Here is a 21,693-nt window from a genome sequence, read left to right as displayed (position 1 = left end):
GGGGACCATGCAGACGATGGGAGGCAGGCAGCTGAGCATGGCAGAAAGGACTAGAAAGTCGGGGCCTGACTGGGGAGGAGCACGAGGCCAGGTTGGGGCGTCTGGAAGAATCCACAGCCATCGGGACAGAGCAGACCTCGGGCACAGTTCCCGGCTGCAGTGTGTGCAGGAGGCCGCGGACACGGCTTGGTGAGCTGGGCTGGATTCTAGCTCAGCCTGGCGTGTGAGAGTTGGGCTAGCTGTTCTCCCAGCAGCCCCAGGCTGCAGGAGAAACTGGAGGATTCCTTTGCAGACCCCAGGAGGGTGAGGAAGGCTGAAGAGCCCCCCGACCCGTGGGGCATCTGAAGGCGTCGGGAGGCATCAGGGCCTCACAGGGCCTGTCCTGTGTGCATGGTGCTGGAGTCAGACCGTGGGAAGGGGACTCGGGGCTGGCCGTGGGATGGAGGAGCAAACTGAGACTCGGAGAGAACCAAGCTGTCCGTGGGGGTGCAGGGTGCAATGGCAGAAGCAGGCAGAATCAGGTGTGCCCAGCTCTCGGTCCAGAGCTCACTCACTGGACCAGGAGAGCAGGACTTTAAGTGATGACAAGAGAGGGCCAGGAGCTCGGAGAGGCAGCCCTTGGTGGGCTTTGGCCACACGGGGATGCCGCCAGCACCCCCAAGGATGCAGACACCACAGTGCTAGGGCCGCGATGTGGCCACGTGCGACGCTCTCCTAGGCAGACTGCTCCATTAGAGAGGAACCGACCTCAGCGGGGTACTAGTGTCAAGATTCCAGGGAGTTCGGCCCGGTCTCAGCAGCTTTGGCTACATCACAGGACTTCTCCCCACCCCCCAGCTTAGTGGCTTAAAATAGCAAACATTTATTATTATTTTTTAACAAAATATGTATAGATTTATTTGAAAGGCAGAGAGAGAGGAAAGAGAGATCTTCCATCCACCGATCCACTCCCCAAATGGCCACAACAGCTGGGGCTAGGCCAAGTCAAAGCCAGGAGTCAGGAGCTCCATCTGGGTCTCCCACACAGGCGGCAAGGAGTCAGGTAGCTGAGCCATCATCCACAGCCTTCCCAAGCACATGAGCAGGAGACAGGATCAGAAGTGGAGCAGCTGGGACTCAAACCAGGCGCTCCAGTATGGGATGTGGGCGCCCCCAAGCGGCAGCTTAGCCCACTGCAGCACAGCGCCCACCCCAGCTTGATTAATTCTTGTAACTGTGGGCACCGGCTGCACAGTTCTGGTCTGAGGGCTGGGATGGCCTGGGCGGCTGGGGCCTCTCTGCAGGCAGTGTCGCATCCTCCGGGAGGCTGGCTCAGGCTTGTTCGCATGGGAGTGGGAGCGTTCCTGGCTGCAGGGGACAGGCTCCCGGGCAGCAGCACTTTGTGTCCTGGTTGCTGTTGGCTGGCACACATCACGTCGCAAAGCCCAGCTTCAAGGAAGAGTGAGAAGGAGGGGTGCCGTCCCCACGAGGCTCAGCCAGGCCTCGCTGCAGAGGGCACGCGTGCGGGGTGGGGGACTACAGCCGGTCTGTAACCTGCCACCGTGGGATCCCACACAATGTATTCGAAGCCACTCGTTCAATTTCTAGGGTTGACTTTTTTTTTTTTTTAATAAATTTTTACTACTCTAAGAATAGATTTTATGTGGTCCATAGAATTGAAATCTGGTCTCTGTGTCCCCCTGCCCAGAGTTTACAGTGGCTGTCAAGGAAACATACTGCTCAGTGAAGAACCTTATGCCCAACACCCAGTATGAATTCTGGGTCACAGCTCAGAACAGGGCTGGCTCGAGCCCCTCCAGCGAGCGTGCCGTGTACATGACAGGTAATGTGGCCACTTGTGTTCTGTCGCAGGCTCTGCTTGCAAGGGGACACAGCAGTCACGGGCAGCTAAGTGGCGAGGCTCTTGGTTTCATTGGAAGGGGCAACAAGAGTTGCATAGTTTCATTTTTTTTTTTTTAATGTTGATTTGTTTATTTGAAAGGCAGAGTTAGACAGACAGTGAGAGAGAGAGAGAGAGGTTATCTTCCATCTGCTGGTTCACTCTCTCAGTGGCTACAACAGCCAGGGAATGGGCCAGGTCCATCCAGGTTTCCCACATGGGCACAGGGGCCCAAGCACTTGGACCATCTTCCACTGCTTTCTCAGGTGCATTAGCAGGGAGCTGGATCAGAAGTGGAGCAGCCGAGACTCGAACCGGTGCCCATATGGGATGCTGGCACTGTAGGCTGGCACTGTAGGCCGGGGCTTTAACCCACTATGCCACAGCACCGGTCCCTTATAATTTTTTAAAAAATTCATTTGTTTGAGAGGTAGAGAAACAGAGCAAGCTCCCCTCTACTGGTTCACTCCCCAGTTGCCCACCATGGCAGGGGCTGGGAGCTGGGAGCTGAGGCCAGGTCATCCTATGTGGGTGGCAAGGACCGAAGGATTTGAGCCACCACCTGCCACCTCCCAGGGTCAGCGTTAGCAGGAAGGGGTCAGGAGCCGGAGCCAGGAATTGAACCCGAGCACTGTGATGTGGGCCGTGGGCACCTTGGCTGCTGGGAGCACCCACTCCCTGGTGCTTTGGGTTGCACTGAGCCTCTCCGTGGCAAGGAAGGCGGGGTTGCGACGTTTGTCCTTTGAACAAAATGCCTGGAAACGAGCCCAGCCACTGTCCTCTCTCCCTTCCTCCTGCGGGCAGCCCCTTCTCCCCCCATCATAAAAAGCAAAGAGATACGGAGCTGCGAAGAGGCTGCGCTCATCTGCTGGGAGTCCGGCAGCCTGAACCCCGTGGACTCGTACACAGTGGAGCTGACCCAGGCGGAGGCGCCGCAAGCCTGGGGCGTCACGGAGTGAGTTGCGAGGGCCGTCTTCAGGCAGCTTCGGGCAGTGGCTGGGGTCCCGGGAGGGTCGCGATGTGTGACACGCAGGGGTCCTCATTTCAGTGCTTTGTTTTTGTGCGAAGGAGCTGGCGTGCCATCATCGGCGGTGAATGATGAGCGGCCAGGAAGTGAACAGACAGTTAAACCTTGTGCTTGCTTTTTTTGTTTTTTGTTTTTTTTTTTTTTAAGAACCCAACTGAGGTTTCTCACTCATTTGTTCATTCTGGTGGTGCCAGGTCGTGTGTGGAGCCCAGGGGGAGGCAAAAACAAGAAAAGCAGCCAGTGCTAGGGAGGAAAAGGAAATACAATGAGCTGCAGAGGGTGGTAGAGGCGGGGACCTCCTTGGGTACAGGAGGACGCATGAGCTGAGACCTGGGCGACGGCAGGGACTGAGCTCCTCGTGCCACAGGGCCTTTGGACATGCTTCCCTCCCCTCCTCCCCTTTTTAAAAGATATTTGAGAGGCAGAGTTACACAGAGAGAAGTCTTCCATCCGCTGGTTCACTTCCCAAATGGCCACAACATCTGGAGCTGGGCAGATCCAAAGCTAGGAGCCAGGAGCTTTTTCCAGGTCTCTCATGTGGGTGGCAGGGGCTCAAGCACTTGGGCCATATTCTGCTGCTTTCCCAGGCCACAAGCAGAGAGCTGGATCGGAAGAGGAGCATCCCGGACTCGAACCAGGGTCCATATGGGATGCCAGTACCACAGGCAGAGGCTTTACCTGCTGTGCCACAGCGCCGGCCCCCATGCTTCCCCTTTTAAGTAGGACACTCCTCATCCCCAGGCATTCTTCAGGGCTCAGCTCAAAAGCCCTCCGGCACCCTGTCGTGCCCTCCGCGTCAGTCACCGTGGTCCATTCCTGCAGGTAGCGGAGGCCATCAGGGCAAGGGACAGTGTTTGGCCTTCCCCAGGCCTCCTCATTACGGTGCCTGCACCTAGCACACTTCGTTAACAGCTGTGGAATGAGTAAGCAGAGCGCTCCTCGGACCCAGCGCTGCGGCCTCCGATCCCCCGTGTGGGCCAGGGCGTCCCCTCTGAAGATGGGCATCACCCTGAACGCTCCTCTCGCTCGCTGGACCGAAACGGGGTCGGCAAAGGCAGGAATGCAGATGGCAGCCATCACACACTTGTGTCTCTGGACAGCGCGATCTCAACAAGGGTCCTGTGTTCCCAGGGGCTCATAGCAGCGCCCCTGCCCAGCTCTCGGCAGTCACCTGCTCACAGATACACACTCAGAACCTTCGAGGAGTGCTGGGAGCAGTGGTGCCGGCCCCTGTCCTTGCAGAGGTCCTCACTACCCCCCCCCCCCCCCACACACACAACCGGCATCTGGCATCTCCCGTGTGCAGCACTCCCGATGCGGCACTGAAAGATGCCACGCGCAGCAGCAGGTGCCTGGGGATCCAGGGCAGGGGCTCGGGAGACCGTCAGGCACACACGAGTACTGGGAGGTAGGGGACAGCCGAGGGGGGCTAACACCCTGGCTCTGCTGCAATGGGTCAGATGACAGGGCTGCGAGGAGCTAAAGCCCAGCTTGGAAGGGGATGTGTGGTGCTCGGCCTGGCTGGCCCACCCCCTGCTGACCGTGGTTCTGCTTCCTTGCCCAGGTCCATCGTGGGCATCCCTACCTGCGAGGCCCTGGTGCAGCTGCAGCCCAGGCAGAGCTACACGATCTACGTGCGTGCCCTCAACGTCGGGGGCCCCAGCGCGAGGAGCGAGCCGGCTATGGTCCACACCACAGGTCTGTGTCCCGGGCCACACCCTCCCCAAGTGGCTCCTGGAAGTAACTAGAGTAACTGAATAAATGTGCATAGATCCAAACACATGGCGAGGCTGGCCCAGACGGGACTCGGGGTGACCAAACCCCCGTGGTCCCATTTCACAGACGGGGAGACTGAAGGCCGAGTCACATAGCAGATGCTGGGACTCCAGGATTTGCCCCGTGCCCCTCTGGTGGCCCACACATCTCCCACCTCACGCAGCCTGCGAGTGACCCTTGGGTCAGGGTCTTTGTGAAATTCCCAGGGACAGCCATTGGCCTTGCTCACCTCCCTGCCGCTGCCATGAGCCCAGGCATCTCTCCGCCCGCAAGCCCAGCTTCGAGCGGCTGCCCAGCCTCCTCCCGGCCCTTCCTCCTCCTATTTGCCATCATACCTCGTGCCCAAGGCTTGGGTTAGCAGAACCATCACCAGCAGCCTCCTGCTCACCTTCTGTCCCAGCACCTCCATGGCTCCCCGAGGCCAGACAGCTCTTCCCACACCTCACGGAGCAAAGCCGGCTGCGGGTGTGACCAGCAGGTGAACAGTGGGAGCAGGGAGCCCTTCCCTTACCTGGATCTGGCACTGAGACCCCGTGTTGTCCTGTCCCCACTTCCCATACCAGCAGGTGAGGTGCATGATCAGGCCCCACTTATACTCCCTGCCACAGGTCGGAGAAACGAGGGAAGTGGCCGCCCGTGGTCCCACTGCTGGCTGGGCTTTCACCAGGGTTAGGCCTCAGGCTATCTGTTCCTGTGCTGACTTAGCAGCTTAGAAACGTTGGGTCCTGGGGCCAGTGCTTGAGTCCTGGGGCCGGCACGGTAGGTTAAGCCTCCGCCTGCAGCGCTGACATCCCATATGGGCCCCAGTTTGTGTCCTGGCTGCTCCACTTCCAATCCAGTTCCCTGCTAATGTGCCTGAGAATGCAGTGGAAGATGGCCAGGTGCTTGGGCCCCCATACCCATGTGGGAGACCCGGAAGAAGCTCCTGGCTTTGGCCTGGCCCAGCCCTGGCCGTTGCAGCCAATTGGGGAGTGAACCAGCAGATGAAAGCATGCGCGTGCTCTCTGTCTCTCTTTTTCCTTCTTTTTATGTATCTGCCTTTCAAGTAAATAAATAAATCTTTAAAAAATCTTTTTTAAAGATTTTAAAAAAGATTTATTTATTTATTTGAAAGTCAGAGTTACACAGAGAAAGAGAGGCAGAGAGAGAGGTCTTCCATCTGCTGGTTCACTCCCCAGTTGGCTGCAATGGCCAGAGCCGCACTGATCTGAAGCCAGGAGCCTGGAGCTTCTTCCGGATCTCCCATGACTTGGGCCATCTTCTACTGCTTTCCCAGGCCATAGCAGAGAGCTGGATCAGAAGTGGAGCATCCGGGTCTTGAACCAGCGCCCATATGGGACGCTGGCACTGCATGCGGTGGCTTTACTCACTACACCACAGTGCTGGCCCCATAAGTAAACCTTTTAAATATATAGAAATGTCGAATCCAGCTGTTTCGATAAAGGAGAGCACAGAGCAGAAGGTACAGCAGCTCCCAGTCACTTGTCTCTGAAATCATTTGTTCAACTAATTTTTTAAAAGAGTGTCTTTATGAAACACTGAAATGAATATGAATCAGCAAAAATGGATACTCAGCCAGGATCCTTGTTTGGGATGAGAGGGCAGGCAGTAGGCCAGGGTCCTGTGCGACGTGGGTGCCTCCCTCAGCCCCATCAGCCGATTTTCCGGCGGCTTCAGATGGGGAAAATAATTGTGACACTGATGCTTGTACTAAGGTTTTTAATTTTTATTGATGGCTTTTTATGTTACTCGAAAGGCAGAGTGACAGAGAGAGAGGGAGAGAGACATCTTCCATCTGTTGGTTCACTCCCCAAATGGCCGCAATGGCTAGAGCTGGGCCAGGACAAAGCCAGGATCTGGAAGCTTCTTCTGGGTCTCCCACACGGGTGCAGGGGCCCAGATACTTGGGCCGTCTTCTGCTGCCTTCCCAGACGCATTAGCAGGGAGCTGGACTGGAAGTGGAGCAGCCGGGACTCAAACCGGTGCCCATATGGGATACCGGGGTCACACAGAGCGGCCTCACCGGCTCCGCCGCAGCGCTGGCTCCATGGATTATCTTTTACCTAAAACTAGATCATCTTTATCAGGTCTCTTCATACCACTTGTTAATAGGATTTGTTGCAGCACGATTTGGGGAAGACCTTAAGCTCCTCCCTTCTCCCCTTCCACAGGTTCAGTGTTGCACTTTGCTACCCTTTGTCAAACAGATGGCTAGGAATCCCCTCAAGTTCAGTTTCCCTTGACCTACCCTGGCCCACCTGCATTCGCAGCCTGGAAGCTGAGCACGGGGCCTCTGGCATCCGAGGGGCTTGGGCTTTGAGTTCGAGTCCGAGTCCCGTCATCTACCAGCTGATTCCCTGACCAGCCGTGCCTGTTTGCTCACCCACAAGAGGGGAGCAGCACCTCTGTTTCTGAGAGCAAGCGTGAGGACTGAAGGCGACTCGGACACTGCTCGGCCCAGTGCTGGGCACACAACTGCCCAGTGTGTGGCAAGTGCAGCGTGTTCATAGGACGCTCATTACCCCAGGCTCGCCTGTGTCCTAGTGACGCTGGGGCACCTGTGTGGAGCAGCAGGGAAATGACTGCTGGGGAGGGGGCCTCCCATGTGTCCCTTCCCCACAGGAAGCTACTTCCACCTGAACAAGGACACCTGCCACCCCTGGCTGACCATTTCTGAGGACGGTTTTACAGTCGTGCGAAGTGAAAGGAAAACCCCTGCGAGGGAGCCGCTGGCCAGCAACACTCGGTTTACCAGGTACTTTGTTTTGTTCTTGTTAGAGGCTGGTGTCGTGGTGTAGCAGGTTAAGGCGCAGCCTACATCGCCAGCATCCTCTGTGGGCACGGGTTTGAGTCCTGGCTGCTCCCTACTAATGCACCTGGGAAAAGCAGTGGAAGATGGCCCAACTGCTGGGGCCCCTGCACCCACAAGGGAGACCCAGTGGAGGACTGGGCTCATGGCTTTGGCCTGGCCCAGCCCTGGCCATTGCAGCCATTTGGGGAGTGAACCAATGGATAAAAGATCTCTCTCTCTCTCTCTCTCTGCCTTTCAAATAAAAATGGAATAAATATTTTTAAAAATATATTTATTTATTTGAAAAGCAGGGAGAACAAGACAAAGTGAGAGACAGAGAGAGAGCTTCCTCCATCTGTTGAAATGGCCAGGGCTGGGCCAGGCTGAAGCCAGGAGCCAGGCGCCAGGCAATCCATTCACGTCTCCCAAGCACTTGGGCCTCCTTCCACGGCTTTCCCAGGCACATTAGCAGGAAGCTGGACTGGAAGTGGAGCAGCCAGGACTCGAACAGCACTCCCACGGGATGCCAGCATCACAGTGGCAGCTTAATCTGCTGTGCCAGTGCTGGTCCCTTACCAAGTACTTTACTGTCACTCGCTCAGTCTGCAAACCTCCCGCATTTACACTGGTATTTGGGTAAAATCGGATTATGGCAAACAGAGGCAACAGAGAAGTGGGGAGAAATCCTGAGAGTGAGGAGGAAGGGGTCTGGTGGGGAGGGGAGCCAGAGGGCACAGACAGAAGAGGCCTTTCACAGTCCCCAAGGAAGGTAGGCAAGAGATGGTGGAGCCCTGGGGTCAGCCTGCCAGGTGGCAGAAAAACAGAACAAGGTCCCAGAACTCCCACACTGAGCCCAGGGCTCTTTCTCCAACTCCTGACGGCAGCCTGGCCATGAGTGAACCTGTCCCACAGGTGGCGGGAAAACCAGCCATGCTCTCCCGTGTGTGTGAACTGAGAGAGGCCGCCCAAGACACCGGCCTGTCTAGCTGCTTTTAGAGCTTGGGTCTCAATAAAAGTGGACACAATTCACCTACTCCTTCTTGGCAAAGATGCAGAAAAGACTTAAAATAAAGGACAAATACACAATCCTGAAATAGAAAAATCAAGGCAATGGAAGGAAAAGAGCACACACAGGTTGACTTCAAAGGCTAATCCAGTTTGCAGGATTAAACTTGTTTTTAAAGATCTATTTATCTGAAAGGCAGAGTTAGAGAAAGAGAGAGAGACAGATTTCCATCACTCCTTCAATTCACAAACAGCCACGACAGTCAGGGCTGAGCCAGGCCCAAACCAGGAGCCTAGAACTCTATCCAGGTCTCCCAGGTGGATGCAGGGGCCCAAACACTTGGCCCGTCTCCGGCTGCTTTCCCAGGTGCATTAGCAGGGAGAGCTGGATCGTTAGCAGAGCAGCAGGGACTGGAACCAGCAGCCATATGGGATGACAGGATCATAGGTAACGGCTTAACTCATTGTACCACAATGCCAGCCCCCAGGATTCAACTTTACTTTTTATTTATCTATTTGAAAGAGTTACACAGGGAAGGAGACACACAGAGAGAGAGAGAGGTCTTCCATCTGCTGGTTCACTCCCCAACTGGCCACAACAGCCGGAGCTGTGCCAATCCGATCCTAAGTCAGGAGCCAGGAGCCTCCTCCGGGTCTCCCACATGGAGGCAGGGGCCCAACAATTAAGCCCGTCTTCCACTGCTTCCCCAGGCCACAGCAGAGAGCTGGATCAGAAGTGGAGCAATCAGGACTTGAACCGGCGCCCATATGGGATGCCGGCACCACAGGCAGCTTTACCCGCTACGCCACAGTACCGGCCCCCAGGATTCAACTTCAAATGTGGCCTCTCAACTTCCTGTAGCCAGGGCAAAAAAAAAAGTTCTTAATGGGTTGATTTTAGAGGTGGGAGCATCTTCTTCTAAGGTAGAAAACGAGCTCTCTTCTGAGAGCTGGAAGGGCCGTGGATGGAAAACAGCATCAGTGTCCATCCTGGGTCCTGGCTGGCTCCTCCTCTGGCCTTGTTACTGCAATGAGTTAGCATCTAGTACACCAAAGCGTTGGTGTGAAACTGCAGGGCACAGCGGAAATCAATCTCACCCTTTCCCCCTCTGCCCATTCAGCCCAGGACTTGGGGTGTGGAGCAAAGCTGGAAGCAAGACAAAGTCTTAGAGCCGAGCGCCACCCATCTTCGAAGCCAGCCCTTTCTCCCGTGGGCACTGTCTCAGGCCCCACTGCCCGCCCCCCACAACCTGTCAGCCTGTGCATCCAACATCACGCCGCCCTCTTTCTGCGGGTGGGGGTGTCCTCAGCCCTGCCAAGATGCCCTCTTGAACAGGGTCCCCTCAGAAGTAACACAGAGGTGGCATCCTGTGCTGGGCTCCAGCCCCACTGGGCCTGCAGGAATCGGTGCCCTTCATCAGGTCATGGAGTCACGCTTCTGCCACGGGAATCACAAGAAAGCTCTCTGGGCAGACACAGCCTCAAGCACCGCCACCTTCCCCCGGCTGCCGCTGCCCTGGAAGTTACAAAACCGACGTGTGGCCCCCTCCTTTGCGAGTCTGCCCACGTGGTCCCACGCCTCCCCCAGCCTTGTGGTCGTGGCTTTCTGGGGTCCAGTGAAGCATAGCTAGTTCCACTTTAACATTCTGTCCTCCACAGCTCTGTTGCCAAACACTGTGTGGTGTGCTGTGGGTACAGGGGACAGAGACCGATCTCTGCCCACACAGGTGAGGAGTTAGCTACCATATAGCTGCATCCCCCAAGTCGGGCATATGCATTCAGAACTTGGAGTTGTTTCTTTTTTTTTTTTTTTTAAAGATGTATTTATTTGAGAGGCAGAGTTAGAGACAGACAGGTCTTCCATCCACTTGTTCACTCCCCAAATGGCCGCAATGGCTGGAGCTGGGCCTGATCTGAAGCCAGGAGCTTCTTCCGGGTCTCCCATGTGGGTGCAGGGGCCCAAGCACTTGAGCCATCCTCCACTGCTTTCCCAGGCCATCAGCATAGGGCCAGATCGGAAGAAGAACAGCTGGGACACAAACTGGTGTCCATATGGGATGCCAGTGCCACAGGCGAAGGCTTAGCCTTCTATGCCACAGCGCTGGCCCTAGAATATGGGCGTTCTGAGAGCAAAGAAAAAGTTTTAATGGCAGCTGAACAGATCTTCCTAGGGATGTTGGGAGCCACGTAGTCTGGCTGTTGAAGGAGCTTCCTGAAGGAGGCAGGGCATTCACCATGGAGATGCCCACGTGATCCGATTCCCAAGGAAGACCATTCTCTGTTGGGCACATTGCTGTTAGAGAACAAACAGAACTCTACCTTCGTCAGTACAGCAGTGGTTCCCTGTGGAAGTCTGGAGGTAGATGTGGATGATCTGTGAGGAATTTGCTGTCTTGCTCTCTTGGGCTGACCTCTGAATTCTCATCTTCCACCTGGAGTCATCCTTAGTGGAAGGCTTTCCTCCAGACCCTCCATGTTGGTTCTGTACCAAAGCAAGGAAGGGCTGGCCAGTCTGTGAGCCTCAAGCCCATGGTTCCCTTGACTCTGCCGCCTTATGTGAGTTTCCAGTCCTCCCCCGCCCCCCACCTTTCTAAAGAAGAAGGGGCCGGCGTTGTGGCACAGCCAGTAAAGCTGCCAGCTGTGATGCTGACATCCCTGTGGGTGCTGGTGTGAGTTCATTAGCTCCTTCCTAATGCCCTGGGAAGAGCAGCGGAAGATGGCGCAAGTGTTTGGGCCCCTGCACCCGCATGGGAGATCTGGAAGAAGCTCCTGAATCCTGGCTTTGAGCAGCCAGGACTCCCATGTGGGTGCCGGCGCTGCAGGCTGGGCTCTAACCTGCTGCACATGCGTCCCCTTCTACACCCAGGTGCGTTGCTGTCCTGGGAAACCTGATTCCAGTCCGAGGACGCCACTACTGGGAGGTGGAGGTGGATGAGTGCCTGGACTACACCGTCGGCGTGGCCTTTGAAGAGGTGCCTAGACACGAGGACCTGGGCGCCAACCGCCTCTCCTGGTGCCTGAGGCACACATTCGCCTCATCAAGGTAAAGGCAAATCCGGATGCCCAAGATTAACACTCGCTTTCCAAAGACGAGCCAAGAGGGTTTCACTAACAGTGATCCGGGACGCACCCATTATGCTTTAGGAAATACTCGAAGGTATCTCAGGAGTCGACGTCAGCCGCTTTGAAGTCCAAGTGAGAAGAAAAGCACAGCGGTGCTTCTGACGTAAAAATGCACTCGCAGGGGGCTTGTCCTACGCCCTTCCTTGCATTCTCTCGTTGACTTCTCAGAGTGGTCACCCCCCTTCTCAGGGCAGCTGACACTCCACCCACACGGCTTCAGAGCCCAGACTTGGACCGGGCGCCCGGCTGAGGAGACGGAATTCCCAACCACCACGCGCCGGTTTCCCAGTGTGCTCAGCTGCAGTCTGTGAAGTAGACAGTTTATTGGAAGCCTCGATTCTCTTAAGTAAAGACGGGCAAGAAGCTTGAAAGTTACGGCTAGTTCTGGTTTGCACTCGGGGCTGAGCACCGTCTGTATACATGAAAACAGCTCTAGGCTGGGGGGAAGAAACCTCAGGGACCCAGGCCAGTGGACGACATGTTCACACTTGGCAGGCCGCAGCTCCAACCTCCAATGTCGGCACACAAACCCACACTGGATTCCTAGCACCCCTTGTAAACGGGGTCTCCTGGGCTTGGTAAACCCTATGAACGCTCATCCAGTGTTCCTGCCCCGATCCTTCACCATGCTTATTGAAACATTATTTGCCATGCCCAAGTGAAAGTGGGAAGATCAACCCCCAGCCCTCACCGGAAGGTTTATACCGTAAGGGACTCTACTCAATGTCACCATGGTTTGGGGATGCAAGAATTACTATGTGCAGAGCCAGATCCCTCACTTAGGGGACAGAGTAAAACCGAGGCAGCGTAAAGGAAGCGTAGCTTTATGTGTCTGGTGAGAAGAGAATCAGAAGACAGAGGAGGGCAGAAACGTGAGACCAACGGACAGGAAGGGAAGAGCTGGAGCTCGGGCCAAGTGCTGTGCAGTGCTCTTGGGAAGACGCAGCGGGGAGACGGCGAGTTACGAGGGGAGACTGAGGGTAAGGCGTCCTGGGACAGGTCTCCCAGCTGACGGTAGTGTCTAGTTCAGTATTAGATTCTATTGATGGTGAGAGGGAAGGACTCACTAAGGGGAGGAAAGGTGAGCTGGGAAGGAGGCAAGCTGGCTTGCTCTCACACATTCCGATCACATTCCAGGTGTTCACCCCAGGAGAGTGAACCAGCACACTGGCACCACAGCTCTTCAGGTGTCTGCAGGCAGCAGGGTTAGGGACTTCCAGGGACTGGCTCTGGCTTCGGCCGCTGTTCAAAGTAAACAGGATACGGAGCATGGCTGGAGGGTGCTGGTGCCAATCATGGAGCTGTACACTGACCAGTGGCAAGCCCACTGGATGACTGTTGGAAAGTTTAAGAGCCAGCTGCCCTAGGGTACTGCTACCCACCAGAGCCAGTACCAAAGACCCATGCTAGCACGAGATCACAGCAGCTCCACTGCCAACAACCTTATCACAGAAGACGTACACCTCTGAGCCCCCAGACCCAATTTTAAAGACCTCCTCTACTGCTGTGTGCTGTGGGTTCACGATACAGTAGTAAGTTTGCTCAGAGGTTGCTCAGTAACAGGGTGAGGAAGTGTGGTTTCTTAGGGCAAATTTTCTATGGCCTACCTATAGACTTTCTGAAGAGTTGTCCCCCTGGTATTTTTCAGGCATAAGTATGAATTTCTGCACAACAGGACAACCCCAGATATGAGAATAACAGTTCCCCCAAAGAGGATCGGCATTCTGCTGGACTACGGAAACTCCAGGCTGTCGTTCTTCAACGTGGACATTTCTCAGCACCTACACTCGTTCAGCTGTGAGCTTCACCGATTCGTGCATCCTTGCTTCTCTCTGGAGAAGCCAGGGTGCCTAAAGATCCGTAATGGCATCCCAATGCCAAAGCACGTCACATTCTATTAGCCCTCTGATCCAGCTCCCTGTCTGACCTCTGGGCCTGCTCCTCTCCAGCCCTCACTCCTCAGCCGGCTGAACGTGGCATTCGAGCGCCCTGTGCCCGCCACACCTTGTAGCTCGTGCTGTCACCCGGCAGCCTGGCGTGCCGGCGCTCAGTTCACCTGAGCTGGGGTCCAGTCCTGAGTGCTGCCCTGGGTGACTCCAGGTGCCCAGCAGCAGGCCCGGCTGTAGGAGGGCTCAGGCTACCTGAACTCAAACGCCTTTCAAGCTATCACACTGTGTCTGCTCGTGTACATGCAAGGTATTTTGAGTCCCCAAGGTCTTGGGGGAGGGGAAGCTCTAATGGCTTAGTGAGCCAAGAACTTGGACAGGCCACAGGCTGTCCACAGACAACAGGGACGACGTGCGCCCTGCTCCATGCTCTGCCCTCCGCCTTTCCCTTGGCAGCACTTGGTGAGGTTCCTCCCCTGTGTTCTTAGTGACGGCCTGTTCCTCTCCTTCACAGTACTCACGACCCTAAGTGCTGAAATTACCTCTACAACGCCTCACTCCATTTAGTGTCGCTCTTGCTCACCACGTGGCCCCCAAGGGCTGACGTAACGGGCACGCCAAATACCTGGTAAGCACATCTTTTTCATCTGCCAGGGCCCTGCAGCCTCTTCTCGTCCTCCAGGTGAGGGACGGCAGGGCTCTTTCAGAACGACGGGGAAGGGCTGTGCGCAGGGGATGGAGGAAGCTGGGAGACGGAGGCAGCTGCGGCTTGACGGCAAGACTTGGGACAATCGCGCACTCCTTACTACACACCAACAGCCTACACGTAAACGCGGTGACAGGTGGAGGTAAGAGAACTTAGCTGCAACCGATTCCAGGAACTGTCCTGCAGTGTAGACAACACCTGGGTTTGATTCCTACTTTGGAAGCTATTTTGCCTTAAGACCTTGGAAGAGCCACCTCTTCTTCCAGAGCTTCTGTTTCCCCTTAAACCAGGAGAAAAATACTACTTGTCTCACCGACTGGGAGCCTGACAAACAGGACAGCGCCTAACAATATAAAGCGTATGGCAAACATACAACAGTTCTTTAGGGGAAAGCACCCGTCCACCGAAGGGTAAAGCTGAATGGGGGTGGCCTGCAGGCATCCTGCCGCGTTGCCCTATGCCGTGCCGTCAGCTCAGTGCCTGGCTCCATCAGCTACCTTCCTGCTTCTCCCGTCCAAGTTGCCAGCTGCCATTTAAGCTCTGCACACACAGCATTTTCAAAGCTTATGAGTCAAGCTGCAATTGTCAGGCCATCGGCAACAAGCCCCGTGGATACCTCACTACACACAGGCATGCCCTCATGTCACCATTCAAGGTTTCATGTTAACTAAACTTTCACCAGAACAATAAGGCCAAAAATAAATAAGGAACATCCAAATAGAAAAGGAGGAGGTCCAATTATCCCTGTTTGCAGATGACATAATTTTAAATCTAGGAAAAACCTAAACACTCCACCAAAAACCGTTCAAACTGACAAATGAAATTAGCAACCCTGTAGGCTATAAAATCAACATGTAACCATCAGTAATATTTTTATACACCAAAAGTTGCTGTAGAAGAAATAAAAAGAAAGTAATCCTATCCACAACAGCTACCTCCCACCCCAAACACCGAGGAATACTTTAATTAAGGAAGTGAATGATCTCCACAATGAAAATTACAAACACTGATGAAAGAAACTGAAGCCAACACCAAAAATGGGAAAAACTCCCAGAGCAAAGGCAAACAGACAAGTGGGAAAACGAAAAAGCTTCTGCCCAGCATAGGAAACAATCAACAGAGTGAAGAGACAACAGAATGAGAAAATACTGCAACCTATTCATTCAACAAGGGATTAATTCACAGAATATATAATCAACAGGAAAAAAATCCAAGTAAATAAAAACATGGGTGAATGACCTGAACAGACATTTCTCAAGATATACAGATGGCCAAGAAGCATGATGAGAAAAGCTCAACATGACTAACCATTAGGGAAATGCAAATCCGAACCACAACGAGCTAACCCCTCACTGCAGTCAGGACGGCTTTTATAAAATACTAGTAACTAACGGTGAGGACGCAGAGAAAGGGCGACTCGCACACACTGCTGAGCGAATGCAAACCAGTATAACCAACAGTGTGGCGTGTCCTCAGAAAACCAGACAGGATTACCATGGGAGCCATCAATCCTGCTACTGAGCATATACCCAAAACACATGAAATCCGAATGCCAGACACACCTGCACTCACGTCTGTCGCAGCGCTATTCACGTGAGCAGGACACGGAATTAGCCTAGACGTCCGTCAATGGGCGAAGGGATAAAGAAACACGGTCTATTTATTATTACCCAGCCACTAAAAAAGAGTGAAACTCTGTCATTTGCAGCAACACGGATGAAACTGAAGGACAATGTATCGGTAAAACAAGCCAAGCACAGAAAAATACACCACACGTTCCGCACTTACACTGTCTCAAAGTAGAGTTAGACGGTTTGGAGTATGGGGAGGGGTACTGGGGGGCAGTGGGGGATGGACAGAGGATGTTAAGGACTGCAGGAGTGTAGGTGAGTGAACCGAAAAAACTCATGATGTTCTACGGCACAGTAGGATAACTGTGGTTAACAAGGCTAACTCGCAGACAGGATTCTGAATGTCCCTAACACAAAGAAACGAGAACTGTCTGAAGGGATGGGAATGCCAGTGCCCCTGATCGCTGTACACGTGTACTGAAATGCCACACTGTTCCCCGTAAACACGAACTCTGCGTCAATTAAAGATGGATATTTAAAAACAAAATTTTCTTGTTTTTCCAGCACACCCAATCAGACACACCAAAACAGCTCTCTTGACTCACCCTGACAACCTAGTTGCTCCCCCTCCCCACACACACAGGTCTGCCCAGCCAAGCTGGATCACTTAACCTGAACTATGAAGAACGCAGCAGCTGTGAGCACAGAAATGGGTCCAGTTTTAAACAACGAAGACATACACGTGTGCATACTCAAAAATGCTCTCGGCCGGCGCCGCGGCTCACTAGGCTAATCCTCCACCTGCAGCGCCAGCACCCCGGGGGTTCTAGTCCCAGTTGGGGTGCCGGATTCTGTCCCGGTTGCCCCTCTTCCAATCCAGCTCTCTGCTCTGGCCCGGGAAGGCAGTGGAGGATGGCCCAAGTGCTTGGGCCCTGCACCTGCATGGGAGACCAGAAGCACCTGGCTCCTGGCTTTGGCTCAGTGCAGCGCAACGGTCGCAGCGCGCTGGCTACAGCGGCCACTGGGGGGTGAACCAATGGCAAAGGAAGACCTTTCTCTCTGTCTCTCTCTCTCACTGTCCACTCTGCCTGTCAAAAAAAAAAAAAAAAAAAAAAAAAAGGTCTCTGTTCCTGAAACATAAACCACCAAGTAGGAAACAGGGTGTGACCGGTAAGGCAAGTTTTCATTCAGGCTTCTAACTGGCTTTATGGAGTACTTCACGTGTACTAGGATCACGAGCAAATGGATAAAAACTCCACATTGATAACATTTAATAACAATTTGGACCAAGAAAAAACTGTCCAGAATTGCCACTGACATTAGACTAGGCAGCTAACAGCCTGAAGCATCACAGCCGTTCAGGATAAAGAACCTTTATTTACACATCTCTCACCTACAAAAAGAAAAACGAAGTCTGAAACCAAACCAAACCAAACTTTGTTTTTTGTTCCATATTCCGATTCCGTAAACTACCATGCACGATCTGCTGAAATGAAATTTCAACAAGGGGCAGGGTTTACCTCATGGAGACCAGGTTCACCTGAAACCTGCCAAAAAAAGAAAAAAACAGAAAAAGATTTTTTAAGAATTAGAACTTTGCAGTCACAAACCCTGATAGAAGGCAGTTAACAACAACAACAACAACAAAAAGACATCACAACCTGTTCTGCTGTTAGCTTTACCTGTATCTTCTACAGCCACCAAGCACGCCATTACATAGGCTTTGGCTGCCCTTCCTTAACAAGGGGAAACAGGATGGCATCAACCACAGAATCCTGGTGTAAACTAACACAGGTGAAATAATTCAGGCTATTCAGCGCTTCAGACACCCTTACTAGATGGGACGGGAAAGCTGGTCAGAGGCTGGGGATGCAAAATGACATTGGTTTCTGGTAAAATTAAATCGCCTTTTATTCACAAAACAGGTTTAACAGGTGACTTCCTTCCTGCCGAAGGTTCAAATACACAATTCCTCGCACACATCAAGATCCTTCTGAAACACTTGGTCATCAACGTGAACAGAGCAGATACACAGGCAGCGGGCCTTCTGCTTCACATTTCTCATCCTCCAAAATGTGCCGAAACCATCATCTTACACGACCAAGGCACTGCAGGCTGCCCACAGCACAGTTCACCGCGAGGCGGCGTTCTGGAAACGAGCCCAGCCGGTCCCTGTCCTGGGAGAAAACCTCCTGGCCCCTGCAAAGACCGCACTCCAGGAGCAGTCCTCTCCCCGCCCACAGAAACCACTCCTCCAATCTCCAGTCACCTTCCCGTAGGCTGCAGCAAAATTCTCAAGTCTCCACAATTCCCCCCTGTAAATACACTTTTTCTGTTTTCCACGTAGTAAAACAATGGGAGTGCACACTTGCTGTTGGTAGATAAGTAGGTCTTGAACTTCCTTTGCGAACAAGACCTGTTCTATCTACCTTTTCATTTAGGAGGCCAAAGGCAGAGTCGCCTGACTTCAAGGACTCTCGTGTCTCGGTCTCCAGAATGCGACCAAGTCTGGCTTTTACAACATGGTCCTTGAACACGTCAAGATACTACAGAGGGCCGGCGCTGTGGCGCAGTGGGTTAAAGACCAAGCCTGCAGCACTGGTATCCCATATGGCCGCGGGTTCAAGTCCCGGCTGCTCCACTTCCAATCCAGTTCCCCACTAATGTGCCTGGGGAAGCAGTGGAGGATGTCCCAAGTCCTTGGGCCCCTGTACCCACGTGGGAGATCTGAAGAAGCTCCAGGCTCCTGGCTTTGGAATGGCTCAGCTCTGGCCACTGTGGCCATTTGGAGAAAGAACCAGCGAATGGAAGACCTCTCTATACCCCTCTCTGTAACTCTTTCAAATAAATCTTTTTTTTTTTTTCTTTTATTTATTTGAAAGTCAGAGTTACACAGACAGAGGAGAGGGAGGGAGGGAGGGAGGGAGGGAGGGAGAGAGAAAGTCTTCCATTCACTGGTTCATTCTCCAATTGGCCACAATGGCCAGAGTTGTGCCGATCCGAAGCCAGGAGCCAGGAGCCTCCTCCAGGTCTCCCATGTGGGTGTAGGGGCCCAAGGACTTGGGCCATCCTCTACTGCTCTCCCAGGCCACAGCAGAGAGCTGGATCAGAAGTGGAGCAGCCAGGACTAGAATCAGCACCCATATGGGATGCCGGCGATCAAGGCCAGGGTGTTAACCTGCTGCGCCACAGTGCCGGCCCCAAATAAAATAAATCTTAATAATAAAAAAATTACTACAGAAAAGATCCTTTATAACCTCAAGCTTTAAGAGATGGGAACTCTTTCCATATGCTCACTTCACTACACATGCTGGTTAATTAATCTAAATGCAAGCTAAGAGTTTGTCATCTGGGAAAAAGAATACAGGCAGCCTGCATCTTCTCCATCACTAACAGTTCTCCTGCAAGGAGTGTGACTGTGACCTGGGCACGCTGCACCTCAGTAATTCCTCTGAGCTGTGACAGGCCAGGCACTGGTGCTCGTCAAGAACCTCTGACTGCTTCACGGCTTGTTTTCTCTATCACCATCGCCCGCCAAAATTAAGCCCTACTCACTGGTTCACTAATTTGTCTTCATTCTCACTAATTTCTCTTCAGTTTCCCAGATTTCGACAGAATCCGGTTTTTCTTCTCTATTTTCACTTATTCGAATACCGGTGGAATCAACCTATTATGTATTTCAACCATGAGAATCAAACAGCGTGCAGCAGGTGCAGACAACACCTGTGCAGTCACTTGGACACAGCCAACACTGTGTAGTGTGAACTTGAACACTAACCTTGCCCTTTGCAGCACTCTCATTCTTAAACTTCAATGTGGGTAAATTCAAACAGTCTGGACCGGAGACAGGAATATAACCGACTCAACAAACTTGAGGTTTCCCACAGCAGGAGCACAGCTTTCCGAGATGGATTTACCGAGCAAATCTGTCACTTCTTGGCTAAAACTCTATTATTCTGCCACCCAGAAAGACTCCAACCCTCTAACTGCCTTCCACATGCTAATCGCCCATCTAATTAAAGAGAAGAGGAAAAAGTGAGAGAAGAACAAAAAACACCAAGAAACACTGTCCAAGTAAGGCGAGCACTCTGGAGGAAGGCTAACATACTCGATGCTGTCCTCTGTGCCATTTACAATTTGTAGACTGGCCTCAGATTCCTAGGCACCCCAAACAGCCCTCCGCTCCCCTGTCCATCCAGTGCCCACAGAGCTCAAAAGTCACCTCTTGGAAGCACTGCTGACTCTTCCTCTCCCAGACCAACGGCCACACACTCACCTTGAGAAACTTCAGAGGATACCCTGCTACCACTGCCTTGGATCTGCTCCTCCTGCACACAAACCACGGTCTCTGAATGACCAGAAACAACCGCCTTCTGCCCTCAGGGGCTCACACACCTGCAAAGCGGGAGAACACATCGGACTGTATTCCAGAGCAGAGAGAGAGCCTCTTCATTAGAAAGCAAACCAGCTTTCGAATTTGTGTGTGCTCCAGGAGGGTGGGCAAGACAGCACAGATATGGACCCACGAACCTTTCTCCTGCATCCGAGCACCTGCGGGATCAGAGATTCCCACCAGCAGCACTACACGGTGGGGACTTCTAACCTGGGAGGGTGGGAGGGGGCACAGAAGAATATGGGGCAGGGGCTGGAAAAGATGTGACTGACAGCCTCCCTCCCATCCCCTCACCCTAGGAGAACTGTTAGACTCTCAGTATTAGTCACAGATTCGACTATTCTAAGAGAGCCCAAAGACCTACAACACGTGTATCTGAAAGGTTCCAAGTCCTAACTTTGGTTTGTATGTCAGAGGCTGGGGACTGGAGGTTGCCCCTGCACCTGCGCTAATATTGACAACACAACATGACGCTGTGGTTTCTGCTTGTTTTAGAATCTAAAATGTTAATGGAGGAGATTCCACAATGTAAGCTAATGAAAAACTTAGGGACTTAACATTACATTCACAGCCCAAGTCAAGAACTTCTTTCAAAAAAATCACTTTATGGGAGGGACTCCCTCACAAGCAACAACTAAAGCCTCCCCCAAATAACTGGTCAAATTTGTTCTCTGCAGGGTGGAAATCAGATGGGGTCACCCACTACTGAAATCTCATCTTTTCCCAGAAGGTGACTGATGAGACAGTGAGATCCTGTGTTCATTATAAAACAGAAAAAAAAGAAATGTTGCTAGACCTTCAAAGGACCTCGAGCCCACTTCCCAAAATAACCATACATAGAACATTCTCCAAGGCTTTCCACCTAAGGGATTTTTTTTTTTTTTTTTTTTTGACAAGCAGAGTAGACAGTGAGAGAGAGAGACAGAGAGAAAGGTCTTCCTTTGCCGTTGGTTCACCCTCCAATGGCCGCTGCGGCCGGCGCATCTAGCTGATCTGAAGCCAGGAGCCAGGGGCTTCTCCTGGTCTCCCATGCGGGTGCAGGGCCCAAGCACTTGGGCCATCCTCCACTGCCCTCCCGGGCCACAGCAGAGAGCTGGCCTGGAAGAGGGGCAACCGGGACAGAATCCGGCGCCCCGACTGGGACTAGAACCCGGTGTGCCGGCGCCGCAAGGCGGAGGATTAGCCTGTTGAGCCGCGGCGCCGGCCTCCACGTAAGGGATTTTTAAACACCATTTGCTATTCACAAATCAAGTATAAACTCAGAACCGGGTATGTTTCTGTGCAGTTACTTACTGAAAAAAATCCGATGAGTTCTCAGAGGAAGGAGACCGCAGGTGGTGCTGACCCCGCGGCAGACACTGACCTTTCACCTCTGCCCCCCGAGCTCTACAAATCCCCTGAAGCTCGACACCCTGCCTAAGAGGACGCTACCGTGAGGCACCCCTACAGGCGTGCCAGACGCCGGCCTTACCCCACGCTACAAACACATCCCGCCCGCGGCGTCCACTCTTCGTCGCAATGCTTCTCTCCTTCCGG

General features: G+C 53.2%; 1 protein-coding gene, 1 long non-coding RNA gene and 1 other non-coding gene across 3 annotated transcripts in view; 1 reads left to right on the top strand and 2 right to left on the bottom strand.

Moving 5' to 3' along the window:
- The window catches only part of FSD2 (fibronectin type III and SPRY domain containing 2), a 25,514-nt gene extending 12,012 nt beyond the window's left edge, over window positions 1-13,502 (top strand). The window contains exons 7-12 of the mRNA XM_062206318.1: window positions 1,688-1,822; window positions 2,684-2,834; window positions 4,471-4,604; window positions 7,305-7,437; window positions 11,345-11,521; window positions 13,250-13,502. Coding sequence (XP_062062302.1) covers window positions 1,688-1,822; window positions 2,684-2,834; window positions 4,471-4,604; window positions 7,305-7,437; window positions 11,345-11,521; window positions 13,250-13,502 — 983 coding nt within the window. The remainder of the gene's footprint in view (window positions 1-1,687; window positions 1,823-2,683; window positions 2,835-4,470; window positions 4,605-7,304; window positions 7,438-11,344; window positions 11,522-13,249) is intronic.
- Window positions 7,836-21,693, bottom strand: LOC133770320 (uncharacterized). Its single transcript, XR_009867326.1, has 3 exons — window positions 21,451-21,693; window positions 20,041-20,159; window positions 7,836-17,311 (listed from the first exon to the last, which is right to left on the bottom strand). It is a non-coding gene; the product is annotated as an uncharacterized LOC133770320 (long non-coding RNA).
- LOC133770829 (small Cajal body-specific RNA 15) lies at window positions 18,134-18,259 on the bottom strand. The gene has a single exon (XR_009867511.1). It is a non-coding gene; the product is annotated as a small Cajal body-specific RNA 15 (non-coding RNA).

The sequence above is a fragment of the Lepus europaeus genome, chromosome 11 (assembly GCF_033115175.1).
Source record: "Lepus europaeus isolate LE1 chromosome 11, mLepTim1.pri, whole genome shotgun sequence".
Lineage (NCBI taxonomy): Eukaryota > Metazoa > Chordata > Mammalia > Lagomorpha > Leporidae > Lepus > Lepus europaeus.
Note: the sequence above shows the minus strand (reverse complement) of the source record. Positions and strands in the feature narration are given on the sequence as shown.